The sequence below is a fragment of the Euwallacea fornicatus genome, chromosome 5 (assembly GCF_040115645.1).
Source record: "Euwallacea fornicatus isolate EFF26 chromosome 5, ASM4011564v1, whole genome shotgun sequence".
NCBI lineage: Eukaryota > Metazoa > Arthropoda > Insecta > Coleoptera > Curculionidae > Euwallacea > Euwallacea fornicatus.
Genome location: NC_089545.1, coordinates 1,731,247 through 1,758,842, shown reverse-complemented (window position 1 = coordinate 1,758,842; position 27,596 = coordinate 1,731,247). Strand labels below are relative to the sequence as shown.

General features: G+C 36.4%; 1 protein-coding gene across 3 annotated transcripts in view; it reads right to left on the bottom strand.

Annotated features, from left to right (window-relative positions):
- Positions 1-232: 232 nt before the first annotated feature.
- The window catches only part of LOC136339129 (tachykinin-like peptides receptor 99D), a 69,617-nt gene continuing 42,253 nt past the window's right edge, over positions 233-27,596 (bottom strand). For 2 of the 3 annotated variants that reach the window (XM_066282121.1, XM_066282122.1), the window contains exons 2-9: positions 22,293-22,416; positions 21,584-21,736; positions 16,460-16,634; positions 12,721-12,939; positions 9,061-9,211; positions 7,487-7,683; positions 6,953-7,095; positions 233-4,936 (exon numbers count right to left, since the gene is read on the bottom strand). In XM_066282121.1, the coding sequence (XP_066138218.1) occupies positions 4,797-4,936; positions 6,953-7,095; positions 7,487-7,683; positions 9,061-9,211; positions 12,721-12,939; positions 16,460-16,634; positions 21,584-21,736; positions 22,293-22,392 (1,278 nt within the window). In that variant the 5' untranslated portion in view covers positions 22,393-22,416 and the 3' untranslated portion in view covers positions 233-4,796. Of the gene's footprint in view, positions 4,937-6,799; positions 6,887-6,952; positions 7,096-7,486; positions 7,684-9,060; positions 9,212-12,720; positions 12,940-16,459; positions 16,635-21,583; positions 21,737-22,292; positions 22,417-27,596 lie in introns of all 3 variants that reach the window. The other variant, XM_066282123.1, reaches the window with a different exon arrangement.

Sequence of the window (27,596 nt, the reverse complement as noted above, 5' to 3'; positions counted from 1 at the left end):
AGATCATAATTCCAGAAACTGGCAACGGCCCGACTTGGGATTCGATATCGATTACTACATGAAACGTGTTTTAACATGAAAGTTTAATCCTAGAATGACTTTTAGGGTTATTGAATTTTTTAAAATTTTATGTATTTTCCCAAAGAGTATGGTTCCATGTTGGTGTGAGGTACTAGGCCAACGAGTAGTTGTCTATGGTTCTCAAATAATAGTTTTTAAATGAAACTTATTTGCGTGTATAAACTTTTATTTATTTCATGGTTGGAGGTTGATAAAATTCATTCGGTTTGACATATAATTTCTCCACTAACATTGAGTAAAAATATCCAAAATAATTACACATTTTCCAGCCTCGTAGTGATTTCCTAATCTAATTTTTAAAAAAATCAACATTGTTTTCATGCAAAAGAGTTCAATGCAGATTGATTTTTGATTTTAGGTACTTTGATAGAACTTACTATTTCCGTCTATTTTATGTATGTATTTTGGTTTCATTCGCTGAGGAGCTATGTTTATTTATTCAGTTTGGTGCATTCTTTACATATTAATAAATATATAATATACAGTTTTAAAAATATTCAATGTACAGGGTGTTTCTCCATGCATTCTAAAAATTTTAAAAGATGGTGCTTTGGCAGAAAAGAAGGGTGGTTACTCTTATAAATTTATGTCCGCAAGAGCTCCTCTTCGAAGGTATCTTCTTCAAAAGAGTGGACTTGAATACTGTCTTTTAAGAGTTTTTATAAATGTTTACAGGTGTTTTAAAAATTAAAATTCTTTTTTGTGTTATAAATTTGCAATTTATTTTGTTGAGCGCGTCAAGATACTTTAATGTTTTCCCCAATAAGTGTGCGTTTTATGAAAAAACTATAAGAGCCAAAAAAAGTAGTCGATCGAAATTAATATTATTAGTAAAAAATTCGCTTTAAAACTTCTAATAAAAAGATACTAAGATAGCTAAGGGTTCTGTTTTCCAAGTTTTATTAATATCGCTTTTTCTAAACTTGAAATAATAAGTAAAATGCAGCGTTCAACCCGATCTTTTGATGGAGATAAGTTTGAAGGGTAACACTTACTGGTTTAATTTTATATAACTACCTTTATTTCTTGTTAAAGAATCACCTCCTAAAGTGCTGCGCAAGCATTAGGGAACACTCTTTGTTGATAAAAAAAAATTTATTAATATAAGAAAATGATGTTTTTAATAGGAATATACAAAAATATCCTGTACATAAAACTGTAACAATTTTGATAATAAACATTAATACAGAAATATATATTTACAGCAATATATACATCTGGTTTATATATATTTCAAGAGTATCTATTGACGTCAATATTCCGTGATTTCAAAGCAACCTCTCTCCTTATACGACACTCTCGATTGCTAGTGTAATTTTTTTTTGTCTTTTTCTCTAAAACTCATATTATGCAGAATCATTGAAGCTCCTTACGAGAATATTACTTTAGATTACTCGATTGGCATAAGTATAAATTTATTATAGGATAAATTTGTAACTCTGATATGGACCATTTTAGATAGTAGGTACTACAATCCTGAGAATTTCATTCACCACCTGTTCTACACTAAAAATCAGGTATTTCGTTATCAAGTAACAATTATTAAAATTTCTGTCAATATCTACGAGTTAAAAATTCTACGAAGGAGTCACAAATACGTAGCATTTGGTTCATGAAATTCTTCTAATATAACTCGTGCATCGAAAATTTGAGAAAAATTTTATGTGCATCAAAAATAAAAAATGTGGATGAAAAATGTATCTCATTTTTTCATTCCCGATGGCATTCATACATATTGACCTAAAATTTTTCTATAATTATCAATGCGCTTGTTATGTTACGTATTATTAGACTGAATAGGGTCTTTACACTACAAAATTGAAAGCGCTTATGTTTTCCCTGATTTACATTATAGGTGAACAGTTGGAAATTCAATACGATCACACTTTCTAGCTTTAAAGCTTTGTAGCAAAAACATTGAAACATTGAATTTAAGACACGGAATACACCTATTAAGAATTTTATTCTTGATTTTTTTTTATTTCTTTGAGTAACAAGAATATTTCAATACAACCACTTAGTTTTAATGTTGACTGCATAGTCGTAAAGGAATTTCAGTGGACGAAATGTAACATCGCATAGGAAGATTTACATTCTTATATGTATTTACATAATACATTATACATCTTTACTTTATAAACAAAGATGACGAAAAATAGTGTTTTGGGAATATAAATTGTTTTTATTTTACCAACTCGATGTGGATGTACTTATATGATGTGTCACCGGAAGAACGCAGCTTTCATACTCATTAAAAATGAACTCGTTATGGACTTATGAAAATATAGGTAACAGTAATGTGCTATGTTTATTTCTATAGAGATAGAAAATTGGCTGTAAGTTGTACAAGATAATTGCGAAATGTATTTATAAGGTACGTTTAAAATGGCAAAATAAATAGGATTATGAGTAAGCATAAACATCTTGTGGGTGAAAGATTTATCCGCACCACCACGAGGTGACCCCTGGATACCTCCACCCCCAAGTTTGTGTAACCAACCCAGTTGGAGGGAGAGAGAAGTAACGGAGGAAGACGACATTACGATCGATGTTCAATGTCGTCTTCGCCCGCCAAATCAGTAGTCCGGGTATCTAGATAATGTTCCTCCTGGCGCAAAAAACGGTGTAAACACGTTGTATATCAATAAGGCAAGGCCAATACGGAAAACTAAAACCATAATATACAATCTGAATCTTCAGAAAACTTTACCCTTTTTTCCGTCTTGAAATTGTAGTAGATACTTATCATTCACATTCGCTTTCCTTTCATTATATTTAAGAAGTAATTACGTAATTCACTATCACCTTTGGAAAGTCAATTCGGTTATTTTGCACTCCCAATGGAGTATCTGTAATGAAGTATTTGACTACGTATCACCGTTCGGCCTTGGCAATAGTGTTGAAAGTTTAAAATGAAAGTTTCCACAACAGGTTATTCGCCATCGGGTCCAGAAATAACTTTAATGTAATAATTGTGTTTTAGTAACTAATTAAGTTCATGTCCGTTCTATCTTTTATTTTTGTATATTTGCGAACCATTTTGGGTATGCGTAATGGGTGATTCATATTAGCGAATGCGGTCAAAGTCTTCCAAATAATTAGCATCTTACTCTATATAAAGTAGTTTAAAACGCAAATACCCAAAACTTTGGATTTTCCCCTTTTTGTGTAATGTCGCTGGATACTTTTAATCACAGATCTTTTTTCTCATTATTAACGCTCTCAGGAGGACACCGGAGGACGATATTGTCGAGAAGTAATCCGTTTTAGAACTGGTATTTAAAACACTGCTTCCTGATTATGTCTTTATTCACGACTGTCCTAAAAAGAGAAAGAAACTGACTTTGTTATATTATAGGGTTTTTTACTAAAAAGAATAGTAAAGATTTTCAGTTTTTATTTAAGGTTTTTTTCAATGTTTGTCTCAGGATGACCAGAATTTTTTTGTGTTTTTACATTTCAAAAATTGCTCAGCTATTCCGTGTAACGTAGAGTTCTGCATTTCATTAAATCTCCCAAAAAAAATTAAAAATCTATGTTAATGGAAGTAAAGTTTTTTGATTAACTGTATAATAGAAAATAATTTACAAAATTTAAATAATGAAAATCAAATACATGTATAAGGAATTTTAAGAGAAACGTTTACTTCGAAAAGTAAGGTGCTAAATACACTTCTTTGTACTTCGCATAAATTCTTAAGTTCACGAAGTACCCATTTGTTGTTTTTGCACAAATTTTCGAATTGAAATTCGATGTTTTGTTTACTGTTACGCAGTATTAAAAATTGATCAGTATTAATTCTCACTTCGGTATGTAAGTTGTTATATTAGCAAGTTAGGACATCACCTTTTGTATTGTAGCCATGCGTCCTTTATTACTCCGTTGAAAGACAAGAGCTACTTATGCAGAATTTATTAAGGAATATAATTCGGGGTTGAAGAAACGAATTTCTATTTACATTATGATATTTACATGAATGATATAGTAGCACCTCTTCGATGGATATGACGACGATAATATAATATAATGCCATAGTCAAACGACAATGTTATATATGTACATAATACAGACCATATTATATGGGAACTAATTCGTGAAATTGTAAAAACTTAAATACATATCCGTGTATTTATTTTTTTAATTAATTATATCTGATGAATCTTAAGCAGGAGTTTTCCTTCTAACACGACATAGATCAATAGAATTTATCCAAGACATTCCTTCAATATCTCAATATCTACTTGGGATATTTTTAATGATCAACCTTTAATCTAAGATATACGATTCATGATCTCATGTCGCACCGGTGTGTGGCAAAACTCGTGGCCTCGCTCCTCGTTTTTAAACTGAAACTGTTGTGGCAATGCGAGATGTCTCATGAAACTTGTACCTTAGTCCTCTATTTCGTACCTACTCTTATTTTATAATACAAAATAATCTGGACACCATTTACAATTTTGCAATAACTTCATTAGCCCATAATTCTTCAATCACCGCCACCTATTCTAATCCTATACCTACATATTTACAAAAAAAAATTACAATTTGCTCTCTTCTTCGACTATATCTTCCTCACGGGGCTTCATGCTGAGGCGCAACTCCCGTGAGGTTCCCCCGCCCTATATCCAGGTCCGTCTTTGAGGTCCAGCCACACCTGTGCCCCCGTTCCCATTTGTCGGGGCCACATTCCCATTGGTCCCCGTTCCGGCCCTGTGTCAGGACAGCTGGCGCATTTCGCAACGGCGCAGCACTAATTCGTCGGGCACGTGGCTATAGCACGTGTTCGTTGAGGATGAGGGTGACGGCCTGCCTCCTGCTATTGAGGTGTATGGGTTGCAGGACATACGGAGGGTTCCTAGAATAGTTACGTATAATTACCTAGCGGTTCCGAATAAATGGTTGTGTCGATTATAGTGAAATAGGAAGGAAAACAAGAAAGGAGTCAGATTTGATGTTGCTTGGTGTGAAAAATAAATAGATATTTTCATGTATTGCAGTGAGGGTTTTACATGTCTCACCACCAAAGTACCTTCGGTCATTTATTTTTCTCCTCGCACACGCTACATATGTGTACAACTTTAAACACGTCATATTTTGTGGGTTGTACGAATAAAATTTTCAATTTGAAATAACTAGAAAAAAGTATGGTCAATATTTCCGCACTGAAAGATATGAAAAAAATAATAAATTGAATGTGAAAACCTTCTATATTAAAAAAAAATTAGCATTAGCGGCTTATGGTAAAAAGAGGACACTTGAAAAAATTGTTAAGATGGCAAGGAATTACTGGTTCAATATCGCTCTTTGTACAACTATCCATAGAAAGAGCTAATTCCATAGAAATGCGTAAAAATTATCCGTATTTTTTAAAATAAAAATTCTCTGGTATAGCAGGATACCGCACAAGTATACAAAATCGTTCGCGTACTAGATAAATCTATATTTTTTTCGTAACAAAATCAGTTTAAATTGGGTTTGAAAACTATTGAGCAAAGCGTAAAATACAGTGCTGCTAAAATTGTCTAAAACTGCGCTCATTTAATTGTAACATCCACTATTTTCATTCACTATTTCAGTATTTTTTACATCTCCACGTTCCATCTCTTGTTCTGTACTACACAGTACGTTTGCGATTTTTTATTGACAAAATTTATCTAAAATTATCAAAATCCTTCAGACATCGCATTCAGTTAGACTGGTAGTGATAGGTAGTAGTAGGTAATAAATTACTTTGACGAAGTCAAGTTTGAACTTTCGTGATCTTCACCTGTTGGAGAGAACTTAATTTATATCATTAATTATATTGATATATAATGTACAGTCGTTGAGCACCTTTGACTGAACTCAAGATTTGCATTAAGAGTTGTTTAATTGCAACCGTTGAAATGGTTTCTAATTTTGTTATTCTCAAGTACTCATGATTTATTTACAGTGTTTACAACCAAATCACAATCTTCTGCTGGGTTTTATTTCAAGAATTTGCATAGAAAATTTGCAACTTGGGGCCAAAATCCCATAAAATTGGGCCAAATTCCGAAAGAGAAAGTGTCCGAAACCAGTTTAGCCATAAATTATGTACGATGCTTCATAGAACAAGATTTAAGTGATTTACAATATGTACGAAGAAATAATATGAAAATACGTTTTTCGTCTACCAATATTAATATAATATATGCTGTATTCCCTATACTTTGAACCAACCAACGTGAATTATTGCCCAGCATAGCGACAGTTTTTCCGGTTTCATTTTGTCCCTCATTGTATGAATTATGAACGCAATATATGCGACGATACAATAACTAGGTAGCTGTTGGAGATGGATTATTTGTTTTTTTTAACAGGACCTTTTTATTGAAGACGTTTCCGGCTGATTTATAGCCAGAAAGTTTCGGCATTTCATCTTAAACGTGACTCTTGAGGCATCCTTGGGGGGTTATCAAGGAACCTTTAAAATATGAGCAAACTTTTTACTTGTTTTGCCTTCTTAAAATAATACATTACGGGTTTTCGAGCTTAGAAAATGTCATGCTGTTTTATCTACTTTGAAGAAGCTCTAATGAATGCTAGTTCGTTTGGTATTCTAATTAATAAGCATGGTTTTCAAATGAGGCATGCAACTTCACTGACTTCATGATCAGCACTGAAAAAAATATAAAAAACATAGACCGTTTTGGGTAAAATAGCAATCTTACATGCCACATCAAAAAACCATACGTACAAATTCGACTATCGGACTCTCTGTAGTTATGTCTCTGATGAGCTGTCCACTTTTGATGGCGCAGATCTGTGTATTTATGATTGGTCCCTGCACACAATGAACGGGATATAGAAACCGCATGATTGCCTTCTACAATTACTACGAAGTAATTACCATTTCGAATAATCCTGTTATGCTCTGGAGAGCCCGAGTAAGACCTTCTTTTACTCGTTAGTACTTCTCTTCGGGTGAGTGCTCCAGGACTCACGTGGACGAATGGGAGGCACGAGAAGAATTGCTTGAAGCCTCTGCGAAACCTTTAAAGAAAAAAAGAAAATAATTAATATACAACAATGAAAATAAAGCCGAGTGGGTGTTAAGCGAAATCCCTAAGTGGGTGTAATGGTATATTTTCCTTGTTAAAAACATATTTTTAACGCAAAATTTTATTTTTAACTGAATACGTGCAGAACGTCTGAATACCGCGCAACGCTGGGGCATACACGTATTCCCCTTAAAATCAAGTAGAAGCTGACCATTATTTCCACATAATGCGACAACGACTATTTTATTATCTGCCGAGATAAAGCGAATTTATATGCTTTTCTATTGCACTGTTCCTCGAATTCAAGGCCCCTGCTGTAGTTACATGCGAGACAGCTTTTCTTAATCAACCTGGATGTGGCTTGTGAAAGTTGGTGGACCTACCTGGCATTCATCCAACAGTATATGATCGGATTGTACATGGAATTGCTCATGGCCAGCCAATAGATGGCCAGAAAAGTTTCCTGAATGTACTCGGATCTGGTTATTTTCGGATAGTAGGAGATTATGATGAAGTAGAGCTGGTAGGGCAGCCAGCAAACCGCGAAGATCATCACTACCACCATCATCATTTTTACCACCTGAAAAATGTCACTCAGATCTAAATACCAAGCCTTTATTTCAAGTATGTACAAAGGGTGATTATTTATTGACAGTCACTACAGGCATCTCGGCGACCAGCAAAGTCGAAAAGTCGGTTAAATGGGGAAATATTTTTTCAACAGCTTCAGAAACACGAAAGAAACGAAAATAAAACAAATAAACAGAAGCTGTTGAAGCTTTTATTTCTTTGAAAAAATTCACGGCTTCGATTTTCTAAAATCAATTTAGCCGAGTTTTTATTATTCCTAGGGGTCTTGTAGCAACCTGGCGGCAGATAAGACATGACTAAAGAGAGTGTATCATTTTTTTTCGTGATACCTACAATGGCCGGGAAGAAGAACATACCCTGGAAGTTCGCAAAATCCAAATCGGGCGAAACCCCCAGGATGGTTTTCAAAGCCCCCAACCCAAGATATAAATGCTAAAGTTCAAAGGGTTTGAAAAATTTTGAAACTTTGATAAATCAATACAAACAAGTTTAAGTCTTTATTATTATATTTGTCAAAGCATCATGATGAGAAATTAGTCAGGATTATTTTCTTCCGTAAATAGCAAAAGAAAAATTTTCGAGAATTAACTTTACAGGCCTGGCATGGACCAGGCAGCTCATTAGAACAAAAAAACAGTGATTAACATAGAAGTCGCGAAGGTAACTTTTCGAGGCGAGATTAATTGCCTTAAATGGGCTAAAATATGCAAAACAGGAATACTAAATCTCAGGTAATATAAATGGCGAGATTCTAACAAAATCTTGATAGGATTACCGTAGCTAGAAGGTGTTAAAATTGCAAAGGTGGGCAGGTAAATTATAAAGAAGATGTCTATGCGGAAGCGTTTTAGGATGCCAAACAAAATCCTCCTAACTGCGCCAACATTTTTAAATATACAGCAAAGTGAGGCTCACTCTTCTTTCCTATTCTATTTAATCCCATTATTTTCAAGGAAGTATTGGGATTGACTGCAGGAATGACTTGAAACTAATTCTCAGTAAAAGGGTGTCAAGTTTAGGCAAAAGCTTTCTCTCTTATATCATGTATATTGACTCTCTTTAATATGAATACCCTAAACTTTACATCCAATTAACGCAAAATCAAACAAATTTTATTGCGTTCATTTGAATTTCGATTGGCTTTGTCCTACGTCGGACCACGAAGACTCTAATTTTAAATCAAGTTCGTTTTCACAGCAGTTTCCCCGAATCTATTTAACTATCGACTATTCGAATTTGTCGAGCTGCACTCATTTAAAACATTACCGCTAATTAAATTTTGCGATTAAATACAAGTTTTTTTAATCAAGTTAAATCCAACTCAATGAGAAACTTCCTACTTTTTTCATCTAGATTTAAAACTCACCCTCCTTTTGCTTTTGATATTATCCATCTGCCTTTGGGTGCACTCTCCTATACTTTGCGAACCCCACAGTTCGATCCCAATGCGTGCGTAGGTGTAAGTCATGGATAATATTGGCACCAGATAAGTGATGACGAGAAATATTACATTGAAGCTGAAACATCGTTAATAGTTAATGACTGAAAACTGAAATTTGGTGGAGAGATCGGAAGAATATAAATTAAGAGAATTCAGTTTCTCAAGTTGGAGAGAGGAAAGTTTTAGATGCCTTTCGGGTAGGTAGAGTTTGTGACAGTGGAAAAGCGATTTTCCAACCATTGATTAGATCGATTACATGGTAGAAAGTTTGCCTTTCGATATTGGGCTTGTCTAGTGCAAACGTAATTTAATGAATCAGTAAAATGTTTAATGAGAATCACTTCCTAATATATCGGAAAGTTATAAAATTCTTGGCCCTCGTCGCTTTATGTAATACAGCCATGCCGTAGCTGGTATTCTTGTCGTTATTTAAACCGTCTTAATGTGCAACGTCCTAACACTATATCTGACAACTAACAAAACATCCCTTTTAATTAGATTGCAGGGACCTATTTTGGTATACACAAGGCAGAAATTGAAAAAGGGCACAATGTTCATCTGCCTTCTTGTTTAGACTCAACAAGACAAACTCACTAACGTGGATTTACCGGATTTATATATTTGTGATTTCTTTCTACTACGGACTGCTTTTCTTGCATAAAAACCCTTCATTTTGAAAAAGACTATTCGTCTTTCACCGTAAGAGAAACTTTTCCCCCAGAAAAGAGTCCCATTATTGCTTTTTAGTTTTGAGACTACTGAGGACTATTTTTCGAGTCGAAATAACTACGATGGTAAACTTTTAATTTGAAAGTTGATCTTCTGCGAAACTTTAACTGCGCGATTTGTCCAGCTCGAAAAGTTGGAGAATATTGAAACTCCTCAGAGAAAAATACAGTCCGACAATCCGGATTACCTTATTGTTTGCTTAAAATTAAAACTTAGATTTTATTAAGTTCTCTTGAAAGGAGGATTTTAACTGTAATTAAATCAGACAGATTGCTTTGCCGTAATTCGCTATTCGTGAAAATATTATTTTAAGTCGATTTCACAGGTACAGTTTCGGTTTAAGGCGAAAGGAATGAATAAAACAAGAACGTATCTAGAAAAATCAGCTTAGCGAGGTTAATTTAAATGGCAAAAGATTAATTAATGAATTTTTAAAAATGGACTTGTGCAAATTTATTCGAAAAGGATGATATGTAGCTCTTTTTTTCCTTTCCGATAGGAAAGGTCTTGAGTTTGAATTGAACGAATGGCGTTTTTAACGAACACCGATTTCAAATCTTATTAACTTAGCTAATGGCTACGTATTCTTAATTTTAAACGCCCATAATAAGCTTTTGTGAAATGCGCTTAGTCTGGTAAAAGATAATAATGTCAGAGACATAAGTAGTGTTATAAGTCCGTAAAGTTTTTAGTGGTGTTAGACGTAAATGTCTAAAGTGCAAGTAAGTGGTAGTTATAGATTGAAGTTGTCTCTCGAGTTTCTTTCAGATTGTTTACATAAAAGTGATTTCCTCAAAACTATTTAATACGTTCCAGCAAAGGCCGATTTATAGGATAGACACAACACTAGCATAACATATAAAACTTGAAACATTCAGCATACGGGGGTCAATTTATGGATGCACAAGCGAAACATAGCGTGACACAAGTCATGACCTCTCAGCTCTTGTGTTATGCTCTACTGTGCACTTTGTGTCGGCGTAATCCAAAGTACTTAAAGGCAAATTTGCATCACCTTCTATGAGGGTAGTGCATATCCGACAAGGCATATAATGTGCGACTGTTTTAACTTAACAATGGCAAAGTAGCGAAATCAGTTGCTCAGCACTTCTTTTCTTTAAGACCGAAATAAATCCCGGCAGTTCGAGGATTATCCAAAGAAATATTTTTAAAGGTTGTTTAAAACTTTTAAAGTTTGCAATAGCATTAGAGTGTCCGATTTTTTGTCACGCTTGTGTGTCATGCTTCTTTAACAATGATGCTTTGCTATTAGCACTTTTGGCAAAGCATATATTGGCATCATTAATTTTCATATCCGACTTTTTCCTCCTTTCGACTTTCCAGTAAATATATTGATCCATCTCTCTAATGCATAAGACTAATGCAACAGAATTTTCTCCATAGGTTTTTTTCTTTTAATTTTTTTTAAATTTTAACAACATAAAAAGCTTTCCTAAATCCTCAAGCAGCGAATGTGTTAAAAATCTAGAAATTCAACTTTTAAAATGCAACATTAATGTTTTTTTTTATATTTTTGTTTAGAAAAAAACATAATACACTTGGCAAATTGATTAAACCGGGTTAAAATATTAACAAGTATTATTTTTACTTTACGGTCTGTTCCAACACCGACGGGCGTTATTTTAGGTTTACGGTCGGTTGACGGGCTGTAAAAATATAACAACGCCCGCTGGTCGTAAACTCATTGCTTCCACGATGGAAACTAAAATGGAAACCAACACTTCCGTTTCATTTGTGCGTAAAACGGTTTTACGGCAAAGGTGCACGAGGTGGATTTAACCGGTACGAAATTACGTTATTTGATTAAGTAAAGAACGTTATCGATGACCCTATATATTGAATTTCCTTGCTTGTGTCCGTGATGATTTGGTCAAGTTACCGTTTGTGGAGGTCACTTAGGAAACCTTTGTAATATCGCCACACACTGATTAGTTTGCTAATTATTTTGTAATGTATCTATTAAATTTCCACAGCTGACGTAAAATCGTCATAAGGTTTTCAGTTCTAATTATCATCCCACCTTATAGCTATGTCGACAACACCCGTCACAACGTTCATAAGAAATGATTTGGCGTCGTAATGACACCATATGTGTATTCGCATATACGAGGGTTGGTTTGCGAGAGCCGAGCTGAAAGTATGGTTCAATAACTCGGCCGCAGACCGAAAGAAGGGTAAATGTAAAAATGGAGTGATTTTATCTCTATTAACTTTTGAGGGTTAAAAATCAATGAACATCAGAAACTGACAAAACACGACTCGCCCTTGCTGTTATTAAATGGAACATCTTGCATATCGCCGAACTTTAAAATAATGCGTTTCAAAATTTTGAGGGGATGATAAATGTAAATTCGTCCACGTTTCCTGCAGAAACCATTGACCCTCGTATATTTTTCCATTTAAACGAAACGCGACTCATCAATCAACTTGAACCGAACGAGGCGATTTGAAGTTTATGATCAACCCTCTGTTAACTGGAACTCTGCGCCCGAAACCAAATAAAATACTTTTAACATTGTCAAAAGAGCGGTCATACGTTAATTGAGTTTCCAGCTTCCATTTTTAGCAAGAAATGTTAGCGAGTCTAAATTGTTTACGGAGACCTCCCATCCGATGGAAACTGATGTCGCTTCGCGGTCCTAGGGAGACCTTTTGCAAGCGCTTGCCCTAATGGCACTATATTTATCAGGAATAAGGGCGCTTCATATAAAAAATATGAAACATGGCTGATTATCCTGCCCAAAATGGTCACCCAAAAATTAAATTAGAGGCATTGCAAGGGTAAGGGATTATATTTTTAAAAGAATGTCTCGAAGTACTTTTGTGCACACTTACTAGTATTCGTAAAGGCTTTCATTGCTGTTGCGAGTATCAGGCCATTCCGGGTAGCAAATAACACGCTCCTCTCCATTTGAGTATGTGTCTCTGTATGTCTTGTAGTAGAGGAGGGAAGGCAGTCCTATGATTATTCCTAACACCCATGTGATGACCACGAGGGCTAAGGTCACAATCCTGCCCATGCGGGGCTTTAGAGGTGTCATGATGGCCATGTACCTATAGACAAAGATTAATCCTGCGGGGTCTTCAACAACTCGCATTGTTTCTTTACGATTATGAATAGTTTATGAATCAACGTAATTGTTATTTGACAAATTAGAGAAGAGTTTTCGTCGGTCGTCGCGTCCCGCCACGACTACGGTTGCGATAAGGGAAAGTTCAATTACGTGATGACAACAAAGCGCCAAGGGGGCGCTTCACGCAACCGCCATCAGGCCGTATATTACGGGTCACGTGTCGAAATAAGCGTCGTAAAAACTCTTTAATATTTATTTGATACGGTGACAGGAGCCGGATAAATCGTTTACCAATTCCACCAAAAGGTGTGAATAACGTACTATTGCCTGACCGAACTAACTTAAATAAACTAGCTTTAAGGTTTAATTTAGCCCTCTCGAGTTAGAACGTAGATTACACCGTTGTTGTGCCGCAGATGTAACTGTTAAAAGTGTTCAATTATGTATGACGGCCTAAAACAAGCGGATTAAACGCAACTCGCAAGTCGCTTTGTATTAAACCCGAATGCGGAAGGAACGAAATTAAGTCGAGATTAATCCAGCTTTTGTTAAACGTGAATAATTGTATTGTTTTCTTAAATTAACACTTCAACGAGGCGGTAATTAAAGCTGCATTTGAAAAGCTCGTAAATGGTAAATTGTGCCAAGAACAAAAATCTTCAATGACACGGCCCAACTTCGTCAGAGGGTGCCAAAAAACGAGGAAATTTCTAAATCAGTTCTCCCCAATCTTAGAAGGAGAACAAATACTGAGAAAATTAACTTAATTTCAAAGGACCGGATCTTTAACGTCGTGCTCAAACTGCAGGTGAAGTAAGTTACAGTCAAAGGTGACCATCAGTCGGAGCGTTTCTGTTAATTGCGGAAGTACTTCACACTTGTTCTTATTTCAACTAGTAGTTAAGGGAGTTTGACTTCAACCTGAAAAACGCTTCACCTGCCAGTTAGTTGTTACCTGATAGTAACCGCATAATTTGGGGCTGTCGCTCCTAACTGGCGAATGAAGAACCGGTCGTAAGAACCTCATTTGTGCAGTATATTCAAATGATCATAATATAACCTTTTTAATCCGGCTCTTTAGAACAGGAAACCTAAACTGAACTTTTTTAATTTCCATAATGGTTGTAAAAATAAGGCCATTTCCTTTTTCCACGAACAACGGAAGCGTCGTCGGTATTTGCATAAGTGTTGAAATTCCATATTCCTGTTGTTTTCCCCTCAGGAATACTAAATGAAACCAACCGCTAGTTTATCACTTACAAATCGTATCAAAATAATTTTTCCAGGTCTTATCTTTCCATTTAGTTTTGAAATGCGACGTGCCGCTGCGAAACTGCTTGTTGGGAGCTTAATTTGTTTGTTCTTCATTAGATTATGGAGCGCTACACAAATCCACAAATGTGATAATAAAATTTAGGACGTAATGTGTCGGGTGGGGTTGAGTATATTTAGTGAAATTTATTTTCTGTCGTGCCAAGAGCATACACGGGCCTTAAAAGCATTCATTTGACGTCAGACTAACGATCACACCCACTGAGGATAAATTAATAGGCGCAGAAATAGTTATTTAACCAACAAGTGTATTAATGACGGCGATTAGTAATCGAGACAGTTCGCTATGCTCGCGCGGTAACTGAAGCGATGATTATTAAGTAGTTCATCAAACCAATCACGACGCAGTCGAGCCATACATTAATGAGTCAGGGCCATTAATGAATGGTTTTGCGAGGGCTGAATTTTCACCTCCTAAATCGCTTTTTTCGAAGTATTTCCGCGTTTCGACAGATATCACAAAGAGAATGCAAAACACAGGAGATATATTGTTGTCGCAGTATTTGGTTTTTGTTTCACCGCAAGGAGCCCAGAAGTGTCGTTTGTGATTGCGAGGCAACTTCGTACCACTTACGGACATTGTGGGTCCTAATAGACAGCAGCAAATAACCATGTATTTAATTTCTGGATCATATTGGTAGCTCAGTTTGTCTTCTATATGGTTCTCATATTTTATTGCTTCCCTCTGCGGTCACAAGACAGATCAGTGACTTCATTGGAGACCTCTTCTCTGGTGTCACTGAATTTTAAATAGGTGAACCACACAATATAAATTAGAGGAAACCAATTTTGGCTCCAACAGGAAAAAGGAGCGGTCCAAGGAGGGGCAAAAACTTGGAAGCGCAAAATCCTAAACTTAACCGCACTCCCGAGGATCAAAGTTGCATTTCAAAGGCCCGGTTTTATGTGTCGAATAATCGCCCTGGGGAAGGGCCTCACCCAAAAGCCCAAAATTACGGCTGCTTTAGGTTGTTTTGTATCGTTTGATGTTGACACACGATGGACTCTGGCCTTATAAACGGACCTTCAATAGATTCCGTTAGTGACGACAAGGTACACGCAGCTAAGACAAAACTTAACAAGTTTTGGTCGGCTTAAGGGTACAGCTTCTATTTTACGCAATTCCAGATTCAGCGTCAATTAAAATTTCGCACGGCTATACAGGATGTCTAGTTTTTGAATTCAGCCATAAAGGTCTCGGCAACTGTAAAAGGTAAGAGATTGATCCAATAGGGGGAAAGTTTGTGCGATATCGAATGCAAGAAATGCCGTTTTAAAATTTGCAGGATTTCCACGATTCCAGGTTTAGTGGTAATTTAAAAAACATAATCTTTGATATTTCCACCATGAATGCTGTGTAGACGCATATTCTTAATCTAGAAATTGCGTAACTTTTTTCCAAGTTAACCGACCTCGAACCTGTTATGGCTGTCGAAATCTCCACGTCTGAGGCTCAAAAAAGGACACTCTGTATGTGACGATACGTCTCTTCGAACTACATCTGATTAAAAGGATTAAGGTTTGCGAGCCATGCTAGCAGCTACACAATAGTTCCTGTTTAATGTTGAATACTGAGTGATTTAGCCCACTCGCATTTGACTAATTTCGCATTGGACAGCTTTTGCCATATGTACAGAAAATAGTACCAAATTGCTGGCAAACCTGAAGGGACATCTGCAATTTTCAAATTTGCAAATTCAGATGTAGCTCAACAAGACTCAACAGATTCAAGCATTCCAAATTACTTCTCTATAGAAAATGATTGAGGGAAAAAACAGTAGCGGATCTAGGGACCTAATGTTTCCTAATTCGAGCTTGCATCTAGGGCGTCTCTGCCCTAATTATAGGTACTGTATATATTTGTTCAAATTTAAGTTGTAGAGATGTTTTGCAGCATTCAGTATTTGCCAAACCATTGACATATCGAATTGTGAAATCCCACTACACGATACATTTTTTGTTCAACATTTTGGCAACTTTAATCCAAATTTAGTTAATGGCGAGTTTTCTGTTAGGAAAAATTGGATATTGCGTTTTTTTCTTCCGAGTACGTCTCTGATTTTCCCATTGTAATGCCGCCACATAAGAGTTTATGAATGAAAAAACAATTTCCTCGATGATTTGCGGAAATATGGAGCAGCAATTTGATTGATACATTTAAAACTTACCTGTCTATTGAAATGGACATGAGGGAAAAAACACTGGCACACACCGACAGAACTGCGATGAACTGGCTGATTTTGCAATAAAGTTCACCGAAGGGCCAATGGGAATAGAGCATGTAAACGTAGTTGAAGGTTACATTTAGGGTGGAGACCATTGTGTCTGCTATTGAAAGGTTCACTGAAAAATATGTAGAAATCAGTGAATCTGTTTTCACCCCAAAACTGTTGGATGTTAATTAAAAGTTAAGATCATTGTTGCATAATTCATTAACATATGACAAACACCTTTCAAGTGGTTCAATTATCAGTTCAAGATTTTATTTATAACCCACAGAAGCATTTTTTTTAGGCCGTTTTTTAGTTAAAGTTCAAGTGAGTTGTCCAATATTCATTTCCGTATCTATTGTATTTATGTGCACCGTGTATGTATACCTCTAAAAGCACACCTCCAATAGTTTTCTCTACAATCCAACATAAATTATCATGTCAAAAATGAGTTATGGTACTTTTTATACTATGTGTGTAATCGTTCGAATTTCATAGTTTAAGTAGCCCTAATATTTCATTTATATGGATATTATCTGTCAGTATCGGAAAAATACCGCAGTTATACGGAAAGAATGCGGAGAACAAAAGAATATTTTATTAGAAGCTCCGCGGTGCCGTAAACAAAGAATGTCGTTAATCCCACGAGGAACTCAATTAAGAACGCCTGCCATTCAATATTCCTAGTAGCGAAAGCATCCGGAATTTTATCACCAAATTCCTTTTCGTCATTTTGAATGCTTAACCGAAAAAATTCTCAACGATGAAAAAGCTGGATTGTGGGTTGAGGAAGTTTTGTCGATAAAACGGTAATATTCACCATAAAGTTCCTTCTTTGCCTATTTTATTTGGATATAAAAACTAAAATTTCTAGATAATCAAGGGAAAGCTCGCTGCTGCCGTTTCAAATCCAGGACAAATTCAGTTCAAAATTTCATTTAGTTCTTCCAGTTTAAATAAACGGAGATTCAGGATTTCAACAACTGATTTTCTGAATCTTCACTGTCTGTCAACTAACCAATTTCAACTGTTTTAACTTCTTAGATCTTCTGCAAATCGTTGCAACTCAATGCATTACTAACCATTTTTTATAGTAAAATCGGCTTTCAGATGTGTGGACTTGGCACCACGATGGCCTCCTATGCCCATATAGTTCCAGGTTGGTACCGACCAACTAAACTCTTTCCGTCTCTACATCCTGGATTCCTCCCGAAGTCGCCGCTAGGCATTTCTTTAGCATGAGGGTGTGCCCCACTAACCTGGACTAACCGTTTTTTTGTCCCGAAGTGATACTTTCCTAAGACACCCGTCTGGTCTTCTTTCGACCGGTAGTGTGAGATATACCCCGGCACTCTCCTATCCGTCACCTTCAGCCTAATTGGGACCAAATGTGACGTAGGTAAGAGTCCTACCCGAACACTAACTTGATCAAAGTTAGTTGAGCGATTGAGGTGCACAGTTGGAGCAATTGGAAAAATGCAGATACAAATACTGGCAGAAAGGTCAAAAACAGGTGGATTAAGTATTGGAAACGAAAAGTGTGTAGTTGAGTTTACACAAGAAGTAACACAAGAAGATATGATTTTCGTTTGATTTTAGAAAAAAATTTATATGAAACTTTCTGATCGCACCATAACAAGGAAATGCATTCAGTTTGAATAATCAAATGCTGAAGCTTGATTGAATCAGCATTGAGTATGTTAATCTGTTCCTACAATATACGTCAATATTTGGTCCCCTAAATATGGACATTTCTCATTCACATGATCAATGATTGGTATCCAAATTGAATCTGTTCACCCTAGTAGATTAATCATTCGATAATGCCGTAAATTATTGCATGTAAATGTCGCCGTTTTAATATCACTTAAAGTGGCATGCATTTTTAAATAGCACAGGCGTAATCCCGAGACAAACACGTTTCGTTACTGTTCCTATTTTTTTATTTTCATAATGGAACGGAACCTCGTTTTCACAACATAAAACTCGTATTTTATCGCGTTTGTTAGAACTAATGCACTGTATTCTCTGTTTTGGGTTTCCACATTTTTATTTATAATGGCTTAGCCGCTGCTATTTCTGGCTAAAGTTTTTAGAGTTTAATATTCGTTTTCGGTTAAAGAAAGTTTAATGGACGCTAGTAGTCGATCGTAAAGGTTAAAAGGTAAAACGTAATTTCATTGACTAGTTAACTCTGTGTGCTAAACCGCAACTTTGCTCGAACACACACACACACATACACATACATACACATCAAATGCTAATCAGCTAGACGGGTTAATCCTTTCAGGAGCAGATTCGGTCCCAACCATATTACGTAACAATTTATAAGTAAATTACCGAGAACAAAACCAACTTTTGAGTAATTTTCGTAAACGACTAACATAACGGAACGAATTCTCTTTAAAGTTTGGCTCATGTTCTGCGGCGGCTATTTTGTAACAATCAGTAAAGATTGATGTACAACGTGTTCCAGAAAGATTGTGCCAAACTTAAGGAGGTTATAGGCGACATTGCGGTGAATAATTTTTACATAGAAACCCCTGGTTCAAAATGAGCCAATTTGGCTCCAGAATCAATTTTGTTCAACGTTGTTGTTCGGTTGAACCTTAACTACAATAGAGAAAATTGTTGCGAAATCAGAGTGGTTTGAACGTGAGTGTCCAATCTGTACTTGCTTTGACGGGTATTTTGTACATTTAGAACAACCAGGCTTTTAGTTATAATCTTCCATCATGGAACCTCCTCCAGAATTGTGGACTTCCTGAAAATGCCTCTCTAGTTCTAGTCGTCTGGCCAATATGTCTTTCTGCCACATCTTCAGTTTCTTGATATCATGCCCATAATCGAGTAATAATCGACCGAGACGCAGCAAAAAATTTTTCTTATAACAAGTATCAACTATGAAAATTTTTCAACAATTGTCCTTGTTCTGTAGATTAGGTCGAACAGTGTATATCATTTGTGGTTCTTCGAGCCGGAGACAGCTCATTTCGGTCCTAGGAGGACATACATTTTGGCCCTATGAGAAGGGTCATACAGGCTTCTGGTCACGTCAAATCGGAAACCCTTAATATTAGCTTTATTTTTAGTAGTATTTTCAGGATTACCATACTTTGCACAGTTTTATGTATGCGATGTAAAGTTTTCATATATAGCGTAGAAAAATCATTTTTCCCGTGTTAGATCTGAAAGATATCATTCTTGACTTTTTTGAAGGGTTCTGAAATACGTTTTTGGCCTTTTTTCGAAAATATTTACCTAACAGGTATACAGTTTTTTTTGCCGCTTGCACATGGAGTTCTAGTGATTGCAAGCTAAGGGGAATTAGGCGATTGGTAAGTGAGAGAGAGACAGACTACAGTTTCCCCTTCCATCGTCAACGATCGGCTGGCGTCGTTGATTCGCAAGCAGTACGCTTTAATGCGAGGGTGGATGTAGTTCTACGCGATTTTGGAGGACGTAAATTACGCACATAAATTCTGTTTTATAATAAATTGAAATTTTTTAGATTAAAACCGCAGCTACAAGAAAATTTATCTTTCGTGAGAGAATAGTTTATAAAAGGTGCTCAAATCGACCACCCTGTTCTGCTAAACAATACTCCAGACATCATAAAATTCCCTAAGAACATTATTTAACATGCCCGGCGTAATTGATTGACAGGCATCAAGAATTTTTCGTCTCAATCCTGCTAAATCAAGTGCGCGATTTTCCTCATATTGGAAGATTTACGATCAAAGATAACTTCAGAGGCGGAAGTAATTTAGAATTAAATCATGTGATCTACCGGCCCACTTAATATTCCCAAATCCAAGAATTAGACGATTAGGCAAAATTTGATTTAAGAATTAATAAACTGCTTGGCCGTTGCGGGCAGTCCGTTACGTCATGATCATTGCTGTTGTATTTCTTATGGTTTCCATGGAGATGAATGTCAAATGAAATGTCACCATGTATATTATGATTTAAGACTCGTCTTGTTTCGGATTTAATTTATGCTTAATTTAAGCAAATTTGCTGCAATTTAAGTAAATTTGGTTAAAATTAGTGGCGGAAAAACCACGGTTGTATAATACTTATAACTCACACGTCATTTAAGCTTGGTCAGTTAATTATGTACTTTTAAGATTATTATATATTTCTTTAGAATTTCATTACGGTTTGTCACTTTACACACATATAATGCAAAAAATAATAAAATGCGTAAAAACGCCAGAAAAACTTTTAACTTTAGGTCCGATGAAAACATATGGAGATTAATGAAAATTGAGGTCGAGCTAAAAACGTCCCAAACTGAAATTCAATTAGTAGCGGCCCTTTTAAAATCATGATAAGTAGCAAGTAAAAAATATTCATCCAATTTATTGGAAGGCACTTCTGATAGACTGCACACGTTAATAAAATAAGTTTTTGACCTATTGTGTATAATCAAATTTCTTTGGAACAAAAATAAAAATACACCAAATTAAAATAGACGTACTGTATGTGCACGGATACCTGCGCAAAATCGCGTTTTTCGCATTTGGGAATCTCTTCACTGCTCCGAATACCGATTACGTAATTCATGCTCGTCAATTTCATATGAGCACAGTAGTTGCTTAAGGGAAAGAGATGGGTTAGATGGTAGTTCGACTGAACATCACTTGAATTATTGATTTTTAATTTTAATTAGCCCTCCATTTATATTTTTGTTAGCATTTTAAAACCATTAATGTGGATCTCACTGATTGCACACATTGGGTAGTTAGCTCAACCAAGGCTGCAATCGCAGTATTTCATTGATTTTTTTGCCATACTAATGGAGCTTCCCTGAGGAATTCTATACCAATTTCACGCCCAGCTACCTTAATGGGGATGTAAACTTCTTTGGGTGATGAAGTCTCTGCAGCACATCAATGATTAGGTTGATCTGGTTACCAGTTCTATATCCTCTTTATAATCTTTTTAATCGAAAATCTGTTCGAGGTTTTTTTTAGTGATCGCTTTTAGTAGATGCAATCCCTCTATTATTGATATATTAACAATAAACGCGAAAATTTAAGGCTGAAAAAAGCTTTGTTTGTTTGGAATGTTACTTACATAAAAAATAATTCGTCACGGTCCTCATCCTCTTGTGTGCTAAGACTATCCATATCACTATCAAGTTTCCACCAGTGGCCACTATAACCATTCCTGCATACAAAATACTCCATAGAACCTGTCTCCATACCGGTAAAATGAACTGGTTTCTGTCTAAAATTCAATAAGAAAAACATGAAAATTGCTTCAAGCAATTTAAAGACTAATAGAATTAAGGCTCCCAACCTACAACCCACTTAAATACTTATTGTATTTTTATAATCACGTGGGCGGGCTTTTTCCCAAGAATTTTGTATTAATTGACTGTGATGAGGCTTCCCAAACAAGCGATGACAAGAAAATAACGGTAGGCCTGTTTGTCGGAAAAATTATCTCAGGAAAAATGGCCCTAATTTTTCTTCAAAAAAGCTTCGCGAAGATATTTGCCCAAATAGCTCTTCGTTCAGTATGTGATAATTAAAACATAACAGACGCAAACCAGGGCGTGTTGTGAGGGCGTCATTTTACATAACAAAGAATTTCAGGACTTTGTGTAAGCGCGTTTATTTAATAAGTTCGCTTGTAGCGAGCCCATAATTTATTTAACAGTTTTCCATTTATGCAGTCTTTAATTTAGCCTACTGACATCAGACATTCTTTCTGACCAGTTTTTAAAATTACTTCTACATATTTCATCATAACAGTACCGGAGTTGGACAGGGAGACCTACCTTCAAAAGTGTCGTTGACGTACAGGTACTGAGTGGTATAATTGTTCTCTGAGAAGTTCGAGATCGATGTGTTTTCATGAAAGACCGAGTAATCAACCATGATCTTGTTGCTGAAGCATGAACCCTACAACAAAGAAAATATATGACTATATTATCTGAGGTCCTCCATGGAGTTATGGGTGTTTCCAGATATTGGATAGTGATGAAATTCGTTAATAATCAAAATACCCCGCGAAGCCGCCTCTGGTTTTTTGACTACGAAGTTTCCGTTTTCCGGTTCACTTTAATTTGCTGCTAATCCCTTGTTGCTATCAAATCGAGAAACTGTAGAAGGAATTAGTGTTCCCTATCTACACGCTAGGGAGACGTTTATCCTTGAATAAACTCTAAGTCACTCAAGGAATAGACTGAAAGTAGGTAGTTATTTTAAGAAGCCACTATCCAAATCGGTTAAGAAAAGGTAAACTTGTTTTGACGTAATCTTTATCCAACATGAGTAGCATTACTACTTGGAAACCTTCGGAAAGTATTTATTTCATGCGTTCTCTTACGTTTGGGAAAGCTATAAGCCAAAACTAATTATCGAAATACAACACGAAAAGGATCAATGTCTTAAGGGAGTTTTTCTTTCTCTCCAAAAACAAGTTTTTCCGATCAAATTCCTCAACCTCTCTCCTCCACTTATCCACCAATCTAGCACAAGGCAAACAGATGTAGCCCATATTTTACAGTCTTTTTTTTTGGATGTATGCTCCAAGATAGAAGTGGCATATTACGTCTGTATAAATTCTCGGATGTTGATAAAACAAGGTCTTTTAGTTATTTTAGTAGCAAAAACATGAAGGTGGGCCCGTATCCATTATGTCTAAACTAATAAATGAAGCTCATTCTCCAGGCTGCAGGAGACAGATAGGTGAATCGTGTTCCCGAGTTCAACTTTTCTATACCTCTATTATCTAATTTGAGTTCTTTAATGCATATTTGTTTTGCTAAATTAGTGGAAGCGCTTTGTTTCCACTTCGTGTTCATATGAGGGTAAAATTCCTACCAAATAATGATGATACCCCTTCGCGAAATACTGTATGTCCGTAAAGTGACAATGGCCCCTAAAGCCTGGCAGCCGTACCCGGACATTCTTTCAAAGTGGCTTTTAGAGGTTAAGCCTGGTTTCTCTCAATAAATCAACACGATAGCTTCGCCATAGACAGTGGAAATGGAAGTGGAAACAATGCAGGGATGCATTCCCTCCTTCCTACGCCCTTGCATTGTTTTCGGAACACCATTTGCGTTATCAGTCATGCAGTTCGCTAAACGATGATATTGCAGGTTTATTCCAATTTTCAGATTAGCAAATTCGATTACTTTTCTTTGAAACATGGAAATTCTGTATTAAACTCTTACACGTTTAAGCATCAATAGGTATGCGTGTGTGTTTTATATGAATGGAGCCTGCACTTGTGAACAAGATAATAGCGTAAGAACAATAAGATGCATGTGCGGAAAAGGATTTTCAATGAGCCCGGCAATCCAGACGCAGAATGGGCGCATAATTGCTCTCAAATCCAGACAACGAAGACATATATCCGTTTATTGAATTATGTCAGAGGGAGCTGTTCCGCTGTTTTTCTGGTATTAAGAGGATTTATCAGTTACACATGGCTTTTAATGGAAGACCGAAATCTAAAATCTTACAATTTCTTAGGGTGCTTTCGAGACCCGCAATAAGTTACTCTGGTTATCGTTGTTTGACAACTTCGATATACTAAATATCGCTTAACGTTTACCACCAATGCTAATCAGTAATAGCTAGAACAGACGATAGATTTCATCACAGCGAGAACGCTGCGCATGTGCATTACACTCCTGTAACTGCCAAATGTCAAATTTCGACAGCCGTGATGTTTACTAATTTTCGGATTATTCAATGGATTGTGACAAGATGGCTACATTTTGTCGAATTTTGGATCAATACAAAAACATGAAATGAATCGATTTTCATGCTTCCCATGGCTGAATAGTGCAAATCTAATCCTCGATCTAGTTGGTGATAGGTAATAGAAATGCAAGGTTTTAGAATCCGTGGAAACGGCTCTGAACGCTTTTGCCATTACCGTTACCATACTTAACCTGTTCAAGCTAATATAGCCAAGGGCTGCTGTGGGGTCCATCAAACACATAGCTTAAGAAATAGTCGTGTTGTGAGTCACCTGTAACAGGTTGCTCAGTCTTACTGTTCATTTATCTTGCCTTTTTTTTTATCTTTATAAACTATGCCAGACCACATATAATTTCCATGGAAACTACTGCATCCGAGGAGATTATCGGTCAACTTCTCAATTTCCATGGAAACTTCTCGGCAAAGTGTCCAGGACATTGATATTTTGGCTTTAAGTGTTGTACCTCCACTTTCCCTCAGGCTTTGACTCGTGTTTGCAATCAATACTTGTCAGTATATCTACGTGGATAATTTTACATTTGTACCGAGGCTTTTACGTATTCGTGTTACATCCTTATCGGCTTCTGTAATGAATGCAAACTGCATGTAATACAAGTAAAGAGACACTAATCTTTTGAACGATATCACACCGTTAACGTGCGATAACCCTCATTAAATCAAAGGGGATGCAACATTTTCCGGTTATCGATCACTTAAGCCTTAATTAGGCCGCAAGGCTTGTCTCTCATTTAACATGATTAGGGTCTGTGCCACTGTAGACCGTAATCATCCCAGTGTAGAAGTTACTTAACTGTATTCAAGACTCTAAAATTTATGTATTTTAATGTTTCGAAAGGAGTTTATGTATAACATGGTTCGAGTAATTTGTGCGACAATACGTGTAGTTTGCTCTGGGATATTTATGAATTTTGATAGCGGGGAAAATGCGAAAATGACAAATTTTATTCGACCAAATCAAGATAAATGAATAGACAAGTAAATTATGGGAAAGTTAATTAGTTTTGCTATGCCATCAGTCCGAACCACATAATAAACCGTTAAATAGTATTTGTTTGCTTTAATAAAACTCTATGAAATATTGTTTCATATTACTTTGTTTAATGGAATCTGATAGTGGTAGTTTTATTTGAAATTTTCCCCAAACATGAAATGAACCGTACGGAACGGAAATTTCCATTACTGTGAGTAAAGAGATTTTGAACGCCTATCATACATTTTTTATGAAGCAAATATGCCGCAGTGTACAAGGAGGCGCAGAAAGCGGCGACCAAATATACCGTTTCAATCTGATACCCGAAGGCAATGCGTTTGACCTAAAACAGGACCGCTCGAACGAGAGCCATTTTCGGGAAATCCATAACTATAGAGGAGGTTCCATAGTGGAGTGGGGCTGTATTATGTTGCATCACTGAACCGAGCTCGTTTGTTTGCCACAAACGTTGAACAGATAGTGCTATACCAGGACCAAGCGCTTGAACCTGCTGCCCTTTCTTTTACGTGTGATGCTGGCCTAGAACTCCTCTACATGCGAAACAATGCTCGTCCACATGGCACTACGCGTTAGTACAGGGACAACAATGTAACTCTTATGAATTGACCATCACAATCACCCGACTTGAATCCTACAGAGCGCCTGTGGCACATACTGTAAAGGCAACTCACTCCGCTCATGGCGCCTGTTCAAGGCAATATGGCTCTGCAAGACATCGTGAGAGAGCAGCAGCAACTTTTACCACAAATTGCTGTAGATAGGGTGATTTTGAGTATGCCAAGACTTTGCCCTGCTGTTATTAATGTTCGTGGTGGTGGCACGAGGTCTAGATGAAATTTAATGCGAATTTAATGTAAATTAATGTCATTACATCGAGCTTATAGCCAAATGTATGTTCGTTGCTTGCGTTCTTTTGAGCAGTGTAGTTAAAACGCAAGGTGAAGATTCATGATAGTTTCAGGTGCCTCAATAACCCTGCCGGAACTTGTCATACTGCATCGAGGGTGCGTAAAATGAAAGTTGTTCTAAAGTAAACCTCGTAAAAAGCTCCAGTCGATCCTAATCTATCAATTTGTTATAGATTTTAATTTTTCGCTTTCGCTAAAAGGAGGCTAATGCTCAAAGTTCTTTTTAAAAATTTGAAAGAGGCGGCACCCACCTGAGGCACCACTCCAAAAACGCAGCCCGAAAGTTCTTTCCTCTAGATTACACCGTCGGACATTTCATTGTAATTTGTAAATTACACAAGCTTCCGGATTGTGAATTCTTAAAAGTAAAATGTCCTTAGAAGTAGACGAACAGCTTTTGTCGCCTGTGATTTCAACATCTTTCCTGCCATAAAGCAAATTTTGTTTTCATTCAGGAAAGTAAATAATATATCTAGGGAATCATATATATTGTAGATCCTCACGAATTCTGGAAAATGTATATATTAATATGTTAACAAGTTCTCTTTCCCTTCAGCTTCCTCGTTGCTTCAAAGAATTTACAAAAGGCGGTCCCATAATGGTTGGCACGAAAATACATGAAAAGCTCTTTGATGGATATTTAACCCCACTCATTTACACGTTGCTTTGCCTGCTTTCTTATGGTAAAGCAATTATGCGCCCATCAAAACCTTGACACACCTCGGCTTTTAACACCTTGTCTGAAATGCCAGGCATTTTCTGCCAGTTCATCGACGTCGATACATTATCGCGAAATAATTTCCTCGTGGAAACCCGGAGGACGAAAATTGCAGGCTTAAGTAATTTCACCGCTTTCGTGGGTGTTTGGGCTCTGGTTTTAAATTTCCTACATTCCCGACGATTTATCGCTCAAAAGGGTCCATGTCCGGCATCCTGAAGGGGACGATTCGTCACAAAACCGTTTGTCCATTAAATATTGCCAGATTTACGAAAACGGAACAATCTCTAATTAAATCGCCATTTATATTTAGGATCGCCATTAGGTGCAGACACGAGAATAAAATTGCGTCGATTTAAAATTTAATTTAAATGCTCCGAAGGTTATCCTCGACACAAATCTTTGTTTTGGTTATCTATTAGAATGTCACTTGAGAGTTAAAGTTTTAATTCCGACCTTAATTTGTCTCAAGTATATCGCCTGGGAGACGTTAGAGACCGAAAGCTTATTAAATCTGTCAGCACCTAATAGAGTTTCTGTCAACTTAGGAGGGCGCTAATTAGACATCGAACTGTTTTAGGGCCGCCTCTGGGGTTCCAAGTAGCCCTATCTCTTTGATAGATTGACGTAAGAACTTGTCTGACCGTATTTTTACAGCTAGTTGAACAGGACCGAAAGGAACGGTTTTTGCTATCTAAATTCCCACCAGAAGAAAAGTGCGCATTCAGAA